The following is a 12,526-nucleotide window of genomic DNA, read 5'->3' on the forward strand; positions in this document are numbered from 1 at the left end:
TCCTCTTTAACTTCAAAATTCACAACAGGTCTTCGATCCATGAATCGCCCGATAAATTTCCTAGTTCAGTTAGAATTGGTATTAAACAGTCCTCCTCATCATGCTGCTCACATTTTGACATCATGAGACCAAGACGACACCTAACAATTGATGAACAGTACCGTGTCATTGTGAGTCTTCAAGCAGGATGTTCTCAGACAGAAGTGGCCCCTGAGCTTAGAGTGTCATCAGCAGGTTGTATCAGAGACTGGAAGAGTCACAGAAAGACAGAGGAGTGGACGTCCTTTGGCCACATCCCACACTGATGACCGCTTCATTGTGAACAATGCCTTGCAGAACCGGATGATGAATGGCACACAACTCCAGGCACATTTAAGGGAGGTGAGAGGCACCCAAGTGTCACTTCAGACCATTTGAAACCGTTTACATCAGCGTGGTCTGTGTGCTAGATGACCTACAAGGTATCTGACCGCACCACCAGGCACAGGCGTCATCGTCTTGTATGGGCCCGGGAGCATCTACGCTGGACGAGCGACCAGTGCTGTTCACTGATGAAAGGCGATTTACGCTGGGTAGAAATAATGGCCGCCAACAATGTCCGAGACATCAAGAAGCGTGCTATTCACCAGACGAGCCTTTGGTGGTGGTGTTAGTGTGGGCAGGGGTGTCTAGTCAGTACAGAACTGCCCTACACTGTGCGAATGGTCCAGTCACAAGCCCAAACTACTAGAAGAACCTCATTAATCCAGTCATTGAGCCTCTGCAGGAACAACACAGGCCTAATGTCATCTTCATGGAGGACAATGCCCCAGCTCATCCACGTCTCATCATTAGGGAACGTCTGCTGGAGACTGGGGGACCTCAAATGGCGTGACCTGAATCCCATTGAAAACCTACAGGATCAGCCGAGTCACCGTGTAGAGACACAAAACTCTGTACCTCAGAACCTCAATGATATGAGACTCTGAAGACATACTGATGGACCTTCGATTGTGAGCCCATTGGGGACAGTTGGATGATAATGTCTAAAGCGTTGCAGAATATAGTAGCTATATAATTGCATAAAATAAATGAGGGCTACCTTTCAAGAAGAGTGGGATGCCACGCCTCAGACAATAAGTTGACTTGTGGTTGTGAAGCTGGAATTTATGATCAAGGCCACACGACAAGTTATTGAGACAATGACCTTTTTGTAGCGGTATACCCGGCACTGGGGTCGGCTTTTGTTTCCATAAATTGTCTGAGATGAGGAAATCACAGTTACTGCTTCTACTTAAATGCCTGACTTTCATGATACATCATCACTGGAGCTGGAACTTTTCATAAATTTCACCCGAAAGCCAAATATCCCGAACTTGTGAGTAGTGTGTATTATGAAAAGGGGGGGGGGGGGGGGGGGGGTGTCTTAATGTACCAGAATGAAGAGAGCGATACTAATGAGACTGTACACCGAAAATGGACGGATGGGTGAAGGAGAGCCGGACTGCGTATCCAAAAACTATACGACCCAGTGGACAGCAATAGAAGTATCAGACACTAAGGCTCCATTCTCACGTCCGCAATTTTGCAGAACAAGTGTGGACCCATTCATTTTCTATGGGGACGGAATGGATGCGGACAGCACACAGTGTGCTGTCTGCAGCCGCAATTGCGGCGCGCGGCCCTGATTTTGGGTCCGCAGCTCCGCAAAAAGATAGAGCATGTCCTATTCTTGCGGACAATAGGCATTTCTATAAGGGTGCCAGGCGGGTGTGCTGTGGATCCGCAACACACCACGGACGTGTGAATGGAGCCTTAAGGGGGTTCTGCAGTTTTTTTTAAACTGATCATCTGGATAGATCAGCATCTAACCGGCGGGAATCCAACACCCGGGACCTCCGCCGATCAGCTGTTTGAGAAGGCAGCAGTAGCGCAGCGGCCTTCTCGCTGTTACCACAGGCCCAGTGACGTCACAACTAGTATCAATGGCCTGGGTGAGGCTAAGCTCCATGCACCACAAAATGGTAACTGTAAAAAGTACAGAAGACCCCACAAAAAAGCCCCATAGATGTGGTATCACCAATTGTACTGACCTGGAGAATGAAGGGTACAGATCAGTGTCATCTCATGGGGTACACTGAAAACAAAACCCACAACACTACAGGCAGGTCTTAAACCTATGATTTAATGGAATTTTTTTACCCTCTTTGCTTCTATGTTCTGTATGTAGCTGGTTGCCTGCGACGTCATGTCCATGGGCAGTGAGCGGCGTTATTACATAGTCATCTAGAATATAGCGGGTATTGAGAACAGGGCTCAAGTTGGGGGAATAAAAGTGTCTAGGGGATTGGTTGGAACCAGGAACATATGTACAAGATAAACCAGAGGGATCAGGATCTATGGTAAAAATGGGGCTGGAGACGAAAGGGTAAATTATTATTATTTTTTTTTAAATCTGTCATTTCAGAAGGCTATCCATTCATATGCCACTTACAATCAAGTTTACTGACTGTACATTTCTTACCGTCTATTATCCTCCAGAGCTGCACTCACTATTCACATATATTACTTATCCTGTACTGATCCTGAATTACATCCTGTATTATACTCCAGAGCTGCACTCACTATTCTGCTGGTGCAGTCACTGTGTACATACATTACTTATCCTGTACTGATCCTGAGTTACATCCTGTATTATACTCCAGAGCTGCACTCACTATTCTGCTGGTGCAGTCACTGTGTACATACATTACTTATCCTGTACTGATCCTGAGTTACATCCTGTATTATACTCCAGAGCTGCACTCACTATTCTGCTGGTGCAGTCACTGTGCACATACATTACTTATCCTGTACTGATCCTGAGTTACATCCTGTATTATACTCCAGAGCTGCACTCACTATTCTGCTGGTGCAGTCACTGTGTACATACATTACTTATCCTGTATTATACTCCAGAGCTGCACTCACTATTCTGCTGGTGTTACTGTATACATCCAGAGGTTACCCCATTCAGCACGACTCAGACGCCATTTCTAACAAAGTTTTATTATTCACGTTTAATAGCAGATTACAAGTCACATTGTAAAGTTTAGTGACCCCATAGAGCTCCGCCTCTGGGGTCAGGGTCCCTGTCAGTAGGACCACCCATTAACCTCCAATTCCCCCTGAAGGGAGAACCTTTAAGGGTAATGGGAACCAATTGCCCCTCACCCACTCATTTAAATCAAATATAACAGCGGAGCGAGGGGCAAAAACATATAAATTCACAGAAGAGAAGTTGCCGTAGAACCGGCAGAGGACAGACACCAGGGGCACAGACGAGAAGTAAAACTATGTACAGAGGTTCACAGTATGTACAGAAGGCGTCACAGGACAAAGTGCTCAGAAGTCGAAGGTGGTGTGCGTGCCGCTGGGGAGCTGGAAGTTGTAGCCGTCGGCTGTGGCTTCAGGGGCCAGGGCCTCCTCTTCATCCTCCTGCAAGGAGACAAAGGGGTTAAGAGTGCCCTCTCCTGGATCAGGCCCAGCGACGCTTCCCCTTTAAGAGGCACTTACCTCTGCAGCAAAGTACTTCTCGATGATTGCAGCAGATGCCTTGTACACCTGCTCATTCTCATGTGACTGCAGCGCCTCAATGCGGTCCAGGCCGCCGCACTCCTCCACCATCAGGCACAGCTTCTCCGTCTCACCCAGCTTCTCTGCCGCCTGCGGGATAAAGGGGGCGTCAGGAGGATCCGCCGCAGACCATGTGACCAGCAGAGACAGGTAACGCACTTACAGAGAAGATGTTGGTGAAGGCGTCCAGGATGACCAGCACCGTCTTACTGTCCTTAGTGGAGAGCAGGTTACACAGAGGCTCGATCACTCCGGATTGCACCAGGCAGATGATCTGGTCTATGGTGCCACCGCTGGTGTAGTTAGTGATCGCCCATACCGCCTCCTTCTGAGTCTTGTAGTCACCCTGTAGCCAAAGGGACGAGGTGTGAAAACTAGTGCAATGGGGCTTCCCTGCAATGGACTAAGTGAGGTTCTCAGTGCCGTCACTAGGGGGAGCTCACTGCATGCAGACCTGGAGCTGCGATAGGTGTGCCGAACCCCCTAGTGGTGGCAGCAGATAATGCAGCAACACATTCCCAGCTACATGCATGCAGGCAGGGCACAGGCATTGAGATGGATGAATGCAGACCCTGGTGACTGACCCACCTTCCTGAGGATGTCCACGAGGTAGGGAATGAGCCCATGGTTGACCACTTCCTGGATCTGATCCTGGCGTCCGGCTGTCACATTAGACAAGGTCCAGGCAGCTTCCTTCTGGATGTTGTTCTTAGGATGGACGAGGAGCTCGGGAAAGACAGCGAGGGCACCGGCTTCTAGGACCACCTGAGTCTGGTCATCTGTGCCTGTCACAATGTTGCCCACTGTCCTAAGGCAAGGGGTCTGCAGAAGAGAAGATGCCACAAAAATCACACCCGGTGACAGACAACTCCCAGCATGGCCCTGCAGCTCATGCTGCAGTACTCACCACTATGGTCAGCTCCTTGCATCCCAGCAGTTGCACCACCCTGGTGACTAGCCCCACCTGTACCACCACATCAATGCGGTCATTGGCACCATCCGTCAGGTAGGAGATGGCCCAGCAGGTGTCGGCGAGGACCTCCCGGTCATCATGGTGGAGGAGCCGGACCAGGGTGGGTAGGATCTGCCGCACGGCATCCAAGGGAGGAGCGGGGTTCTTGTTGCGGCACAGGTTGGACAACGTCCAGGTGAGGTTACGCAGGTAACCAGTCTAGAGGAGAGAGAGTGGGGGGGGGGGGGGGGGGGGGGGGGTTACACACGGAGGGGTCTCCATTATCCACTGTAGAGACCCAATATGGCAGAGATCTAAACTTACCGGCAGAGCGGAGAGGTCAGGGATGGCGAGCAGTGCCAACAGGGGCTCCACGGCGCCATGTTTAATCACCAGGTCTCTGTAAGCAGAGCCGTCACCTGCAGGAGGAGCAGCGTTAGTAGGGGTTAGAGGCTGGAGGACCCAGAAGCTGATAGAACTCAGTGGGTGGTGGTGTAATACTTCACATCACCTGTAGAGGTGCTGTCAAGAAGGGTAAGGTAGTCCTCACCTGCAATGTTTCCCAGGGCCCACACAGCCTGCTCGCTGATGTGAGGATGAGGAGATGCCAGCAGGGAGATGAAGGCCGGCACTGCCCCGCCATCCACCACAGCTTTGGTCTGGTCGGAATTACCCGACGCAATGTTGGTCAGAGCCCAGGAGGCCTCGAACTGGATGGGGCTGCAGTCGGTGTGGCTCAGGAAGGACACCAGCTTAGGGATGAGACCGGCCTGGATGATGCGGTCGATGGGGGGCTCCCGCTCCCTGGACAGAAGCTTCCTGCAAATGGCAAGAGATCGGATGAGGCCATCTTACATAGACCAGCTGCATGCAGAGGCCAGGCTCCCCCTCAACCCTGAAAATAAAGGGGTCACAGCACTGTCCCCACTCACTGGCATTAACCCTTCATCTTCTGACATTACTGTTTCTACACCTTAGAATTTGTGCTGTTCCCGTTGACCCTCCTGGAAGATACAGTTGGTGTGGCTGCTCAGCAGTAACCACTACTGTGGCCTCAACCTGCAGCTACAGATCAGGTGCAGCCAGCCGCAGCTCTACGGGCAACGTGACAGTGTCAGAGTAGGGACACACATTACACACGGCCCAAACCAGAGGAATCTGTACAGGGACAGGAATGAGGCCCCTCCCGCAATCAGCATGTAGCCATCCCAAGGAGCACATGGCTGGGAAAGGGTTAAAGGGCAGCTTCAGGTATAGGGTCCCAGACTCACCTTGCAGCTTGTGTGGCCTGCAGCTGGAGCTCTATGCTCGGGCTGGACACCCCACGGACAATCTCCTCCACACTCCACTGAGACGAGGTCTGGAAGAGAAGAGCCAGGTGAGGCCAAAAGGGTCCTCTGCAGCAAGGACCGAGCATGACGACCATGTGACAGCCCTATGGGTCCGCCCCCTGCCCAGTGCCAGCCCCCCCCCCCTGCACCCACCTATGGGTCCGCCCCCTGCCCAGTGCCAGCCCCCCCCCCCCTCGCACCCACCTATGGGTCCGCCCCCCCCCCCGCACCCACCTATGGGTCCGCCCCCTGCCCAGTGCCAGCCCCCCCCCCACCTATGGGTCCGCCCCCTGCCCAGTGCCAGTCCCCCCCCACGGGTCCCCCCCCTGCCCAGTGCCAGCCCCCCCCCCCGCACCCACCTATGGGTCCGCCCCCTGCCCAGTGCCAGCCCCCCCCCGCACCCACCTATGGGTCCGCCCCCTGCCCAGTGCCAGCCCCCCCCCCCACCCACCTATGGGTCCGCCCCCTGCCCAGTGCCAGTCCCCCCCCCCACGGGTCCGCCCCCTGCCCAGTGCCAGCCCCCCCCCCACCCACCTATGGGTCCACCCCCTGCCCAGTGCCAGCCCCCCACCCACCTATGGGTCCGCCCCCTGCCCAGTGCCAGCCCCCCCCCCACCTATGGGTCCGCCCCCTGCCCAGTGCCAGCCCCCCCCCCCACCTATGGGTCCGCCCCCTGCCCAGTGCCAGTCCCCCCCCCCCACGGGTCCGCCCCCTGCCCAGTGCCAGTCCCCCCCCCCCACGGGTCCGCCCCCCTGCCCAGTGCCAGCCCCCCCCCCCCCCCACCTATGGGTCCGCCCCCTGCCCAGTGCCAGCCCCCCCCCCCCACGGGTCCGCCCCCTGCCCAGTGCCAGCCCCCCCCCCCCCCACGGGTCCGCCCCCTGCCCAGTGCCCGCCCCCCCCCCCACGGGTCCGCCCCCTGCCCAGTGCCAAATGGGTCCGCCCCCTGCCAGCCCCCCCCCCCACCTATGGGTCCACCCCCTGCCCAGTGCCAGCCCCCCCCCCCACCTATGGGTCCACCCCCTGCCCAGTGCCAGCCCCCCCCCCCCCCACACCTATGGGTCCACCCCCTGCCCAGTGCCAGCCCCCCCCCCCCCACACCTATGGGTCCACCCCCTGCCCAGTGCCAGCCCCCCCCCCCCCCACACCTATGGGTCCACCCCTGCCCAGTGCCAGCCCCCCCCCCCCCACACCTATGGGTCCACCCCCCTGCCCAGTGCCAGCCCCCCCCCCCCCCCCCCCCCTATGGGTCCACCCCCTGCCCAGTGCCAGCCCCCCCCCCCCACACCTATGGGTCCACCCCCTGCCCAGTGCCAGCCCCCCCCCCCCCACCTATGGGTCCACCCCCTGCCCAGTGCCAGCCCCCCCCCCCCCCACCTATGGGTCCACCCCCTGCCCAGTGCCAGCCCCCCCCCCCCCCACCTATGGGTCCACCCCCTGCCCAGTGCCAGCCCCCCCCCCGCCCCCCCACCTATGGGTCCACCCCCTGCCCAGTGCCAGCCCCCCCCCCCCCACACCTATGGGTCCACCCCCTGCCCAGTGCCAGCCCCCCCCCCCCCCCCCCCCCACACCTATGGGTCCACCCCCTGCCCAGTGCCAGCCCCCCCCCCCCCCCCCCAGCTATGGGATGCCCCTGGCGTTTCCATAGGAGTTTGAACAGGGCATGCTGGGACTTGTGGTTTCACAGCAGCTGCAGTGCTGAAGGATGCAAATACCTGCAATAGTCAATTTAAAGAGGACCTTTCACCTATTATGACACTGAACTACGGTAACTATACAGACATGTAGAGCGGCGCCCGGGGATCTCCCTGCACTCACTATTATCCCCGGGCGCCGCTCCGTTCTCCGGTATCTCCGCTCACCAAGTTATAGTAGGCGGAGATTCCAGTCACTAAGTTATGGTAGGCGGAGATTCCAGTCACTAAGTTATGGTAGGCGGAGATTCCAGTCACTAAGTTATAGTAGGCGGAGATTCCAGTCACTAAGTTATAGTAGGCGGAGATTCCAGTCACTAAGTTATAGTAGGCGGAGATTCCAGTCACTAAGTTATAGTAGGCGGAGATTCCAGTCACTAAGTTATAGTAGGCGGAGATTCCAGTCACTAAGTTATAGTAGGCGGAGATTCCAGTCACTAAGTTATGGTAGGCGGAGTCTGCCCTTGTTCTACTCTAGCGCTGGCCAATCGCAGCGCAGAGCTCACAGCCTGGGAGGTTATTTTCTCCCAGGCTGTGAGCTCTGCAATGCGATTGGCCAGCGCTAGAGCAGAACAAGGGCAGACTCCGCCTACCATAACTTAGTGAGGGGAGATACCGGAGGGCATAGCGGGAGAACGGAGCGGCGCCCGGGGATAATAGTAAGTGCAGTGAGATCCCCGGGCGCCGCTCTCCATGTCTGTATAGTTAGTTCACAGTGTAATAATCGGTGAAAGGTCCTCTTTAAGGCCACTGCTTGCAGTCAGTGAATTGAGATGTTTACTTGACAACTAGCTGCCATAGGACAAGAAACTTCTGCCCTTGCTGACGGCACGCCAACCCCACCATACGTCACATTTGATCTGTTCTCAGACATTTTGTTACAGTGTGTCAGTGCAGACAAACCTCTGAGAACTGATCCAGGGGCCCTGGATTCCTGCACAGAGACCATGAAAAACCCTCAGTGGTGTACAGAAGGGCAGGTAAACAAGCCATTCACTGACAGCAAGCACCTAGCAGCCCGTTGCCCCATCTTACCTGCCCGTTCTGGTTCTTCTCCTGCAGTGGGGACAAGGGCTCGTCGGGGAAGGAGCCGACGTTCCTCCTCTTCAGCAGCTGGTCGTCCTTCTTGGCCTTGCGGAGCTCCACGTTCACTTCCACCCGCCGCCGCCTCATCTCCTGGAGAGGGAAAAAGGGTCAGGCCGCTGCTCCTCCGAGGACTACTACCCCCAGCCGGGCCGGCCACACTTACCATGGAGTCCTTGCCCTTGTTCTTGAAGCGGTTGAGGCGGGCGGCATTCTCATTGTTAGACATCTTCACAGTATGAGATTAGCGGAAAGCAGTGCACCTGTCTGGAGAGACAACCCGTCAGCACGTCATGGCCCAATATCTGCTTGCTGTCAGAGAACAGAGGCATCCTGGTACAGCCAGCTAACAGGACTAACGGACCCTGTGCAGGTTTTCTACCTGCAGATGTTACTTTATTCACTGACAACAAGCATATCTGAAAGAACAAGAACAGTGTACACACCAATCACTCCCTGCAGGGACTGCCAGATGCAACAAACCCTCAGCTGTGGAGCAGGACACAGCTTCAGTTCCATGCACTGACAACAAGCAGTGATAGGGAGGAGACACACAACCCAGTGCTCCCATACAAGTCTGCAGCGTCCCCCCTATCCTGCTGCCGGGGAGGAGATAGCAGAAGACCCCTCCCTTACTAGTAACACAAAGGGGAAGGGCCCCGACCTACAGAACACTGGCTGGAGACCCCACAGTACCCCAAGGGGGGGGCTATGACTGCCCAAGACACTGACATAAGGCAGAACAGCCCCCCCAGAAGATAACAGGACACAGAACTGCACAGGAGGAGGGGAGGGGGGGGGGGGGGGGGATCAGATCAGCCCCCCCCCCCCCCCCCCAGACAAAACTTTCAACAACCCCCCAGACAGTCCCGTGGGGGCAGCAATCTTCAGAGCCCCTCTAACTGCACCCGGCAGTTACAGGTCAGGGCCTAAAGGGTTAACATCAGGAGCAGAAATCCGTTTACCGTTAAGGAACTACAACCCCCAGCATCAGAGCTGGAGAACTACGACCCACAACTAGCCCATTATACACTGAACACACCAACACAGATACAACTACCCCCATCATACACTGAACATCCCCCCCTCCCACCGACCCAGATGGAACTACCCCCATCCCAATACTGGACACCCCCCCACACTGATGGAACTACCCCCATCATACACTCACTGAACATGAATGAACTACAAGCAGCACAGAAGACGCCGGCCGGGGGCCCCGCTGACAGCTCAGGGGCCCTGCTCTCCGCCCGCCACGTGCACTCACCTCTCCTTCCAGTGCGGAATGTAACGTGGTGCCGGCAGCCGCTGTTTAAATGTCTGGCGGAGCCGAGCGCTGATTGGTCAGTTCGTGGAACAGCACGCCGCTCATTGGTCTGTTCGAAAGAAGCCGGGTGCAGTCCCGCGAGATTAACCCCGTGTGCCCCGACTAGAACTGCTGTTCACGACCCTCCAACCGATGAAGCGAGTGACAGCCCCCCCCCCAATCCGGCGAGGGACGTATAGAATCTATAGGAAGGGGGAGTAGATTGTCAGCTCCTGTGTAGAGTCCTATCATACAATCAGATTGTCAGAGACCTATCATACAATCAGATTGTCAGCTCCTGTATAGAGACCGATCATACAATCAGATTGTCAGCTCCTTTGTAGAGACCTATCATACAATCAGATTGTCAGCTCCTGTGTAGAGACCTATCATACAATCAGATTGTCAGCTCCTGTATAGAGACCTATCATACAATCAGATTGTCAGCTCCTGTATAGAGACCTATCATACAATCAGATTGTCAGCTCCTGTGTAGAGATCTATCATACAATCAGATTGTCAGAGACCTATCATAAAATCAGATTGTCAGCTCCTGTGTAGAGATCTATCATACAATCAGATTGTCAGAGACCTATCATACAATCAGATTGTCAGCTCCTGTGTAGAGACCTATCATACAATCAGATTGTCAGCTCCTGTATAGAGACCTATCATACAATCAGATTGTCAGCTCCTGTGTAGAGACCGATCATACAATCAGATTGTTATCTCCTGTATAGAGACCTATCATACAATCAGATTGTCAGAGACCTATTATACAATCAGATTGTCAGCTCCTGTAAGGAGACCTATCATACAATCAGATTGTCAGCTCCTTTGTAGAGACCTATGATACAATCAGATTGTCAGCTCCTGTGTAGAGAGACCTATCATACAATCAGATTGTCAGAGACCTATGATACAATCAGATTGTCAGCTCCTGTATAGAGACCTATCATACAATCAGATTGTCAGAGACCTATGATACAATCAGATTGTCAGCTTCTGTATAGAGACCTATCATACAATCAGATTGTCAGAGACCTATGATACAATCAGATTGTCAGCTCCTGTAAGGAGTCCTATCATACAATCAGATTGTTATCTCCTGTATAGAGACCTATCATACAATCAGATTGTCAGCTCCTGTATAGAGACCTATCATACAATCAGATTGTCAGCTCCTGTGTAGAGTCCTATCATACAATCAGATTGTCAGCTCCTGTATAGAGACCTATCATACAATCAGATTGTCAGCTCCTGTGTAGAGTCCTATCATACAATCAGATTGTCAGCTCCTGTATAGAGACCTATCATACAATCAGATTGTCAGCTCCTGTGTAGAGACCTATCATACAATCAGATTGTCAGCTCCTGTGTAGAGACCTATCATACAATCAGATTGTCAGCTCCTGTATAGAGTCCTCTCATACAATCAGATTGTCATCTCCTGTATAGAGACCTATCATACAATCAGATTGTCAGCTCCTGTGTAGAGACCGATCATACAATCAGATTGTCAGCTCCTGTATAGAGACCTATCATACAATCAGATTGTTATCTCCTGTATAGAGACCTATCATACAATCAGATTGTCAGCTCCTGTATAGAGACCTATCATACAATCAGATTGTCAGCTCCTGTATAGAGACCTATCATACAATCAGATTGTTATCTCCTGTGTAGAGACCTATCATACAATCAGATTGTCAGCTCCTGTGTAGAGATCTATCATACAATCAGATTGTCAGAGACCTATCATACAATCAGATTGTCAGCTCCTGTGTAGAGATCTATCATACAATCAGATTGTCAGAGATCTATCATACAATCAGATTGTCAGCTCCTGTGTAGAGATCTATCATACAATCAGATTGTCAGCTCCTGTGTAGAGATCTATCATACAATCAGATTGTCAGCTCCTGTGTAGAGATCTATCATACAATCAGATTGTCAGAGATCTATCATACAATCAGATTGTCAGCTCCTGTGTAGAGATCTATCATACAATCAGATTGTCAGCTCCTGTGTAGAGATCTATCATACAATCAGATTGTCAGCTCCTGTGTAGAGATCTATCATACAATCAGATTGTCAGCTTCTTACAGACACATTTATCTATATTTTAATGCGATATATCACACATGAGACGCTGGCTCTGTATTATATCAGATATATCAGACGTGAGGTGCTGGGTCTGTATTATATCGTGACATCACACATGAGGCACTGGGTCTGTATTATATGGCGATATACACGTAAGGCCCGGGGTCTGTATTATATCGCGATACACCACACTTTGACCTATAGGTCGCAGAGGACCAGACTGAAAAACAAGATGGCGCCCGGTCATCTGCTTCCTCAGCTTGGAGATTCTCGTTTATGATTGGCTGGAACAGAAATAAAGGCGGGGCTTCCATCTGCAGCCGCTGTCGTCAGACGTAAGGAAAGTATGTGCGGCTGGCAGGCGTGTGGTGACCCAGTGGCCTAATGGATAAGGCATCAGCCTCCGGAGCTGGGGATTGTGGGTTCGAGTCCCATCTGGGTCGTACCCGAGACACGTTTTGAA

General features: G+C 53.4%; 1 protein-coding gene and 1 non-coding gene across 2 annotated transcripts; one reads left to right on the forward strand and one right to left on the reverse strand.

Annotated features, from left to right (window-relative positions):
- Window positions 1-3,011: 3,011 nt before the first annotated feature.
- KPNA2 (karyopherin subunit alpha 2) lies at window positions 3,012-9,943 on the reverse strand. The gene is made up of 11 exons (XM_040437418.1): window positions 9,919-9,943; window positions 8,818-8,918; window positions 8,604-8,744; window positions 5,818-5,906; window positions 5,097-5,365; window positions 4,871-4,965; window positions 4,502-4,765; window positions 4,183-4,416; window positions 3,758-3,940; window positions 3,535-3,684; window positions 3,012-3,456 (listed from the first exon to the last, which is right to left on the reverse strand). The coding sequence occupies exons 2-11, from the start codon at window positions 8,878-8,880 to the stop codon at window positions 3,364-3,366; spliced, it is 1,581 nt and encodes a 526-aa protein (XP_040293352.1). The 5' UTR covers window positions 8,881-8,918; window positions 9,919-9,943; the 3' UTR covers window positions 3,012-3,363.
- Window positions 9,944-12,433: 2,490 nt separating this feature from the next.
- TRNAR-CCG lies at window positions 12,434-12,506 on the forward strand. Its single transcript has one exon. It is a non-coding gene; the product is annotated as a tRNA-Arg (tRNA).
- The last annotated feature ends 20 nt before the right edge of the window (window positions 12,507-12,526 follow it).

Source organism: Bufo bufo, chromosome 6, assembly GCF_905171765.1.
Source record: "Bufo bufo chromosome 6, aBufBuf1.1, whole genome shotgun sequence".
In the NCBI taxonomy this organism is placed as follows: Eukaryota; Metazoa; Chordata; class Amphibia; order Anura; family Bufonidae; genus Bufo; species Bufo bufo.

Excerpts from the sequence above, each read along its gene's own strand:
- KPNA2 (XM_040437418.1), bottom strand. The coding sequence starts at position 8,880 with ATGTCTAACAATGAGAATGCCGCCCGCCTCAACCGCTTCAAGAACAAG. Across the intron at positions 4,417-4,501 it reads GCAAGGAGCTGACCATAGTG|ACCCCTTGCCTTAGGACAGT; the intron begins GTGAGTACTGCA and ends TCTCTTCTGCAG. Across the intron at positions 3,941-4,182 it reads TCGTGGACATCCTCAGGAAG|GGTGACTACAAGACTCAGAA; the intron begins GTGGGTCAGTCA and ends CTTTGGCTACAG.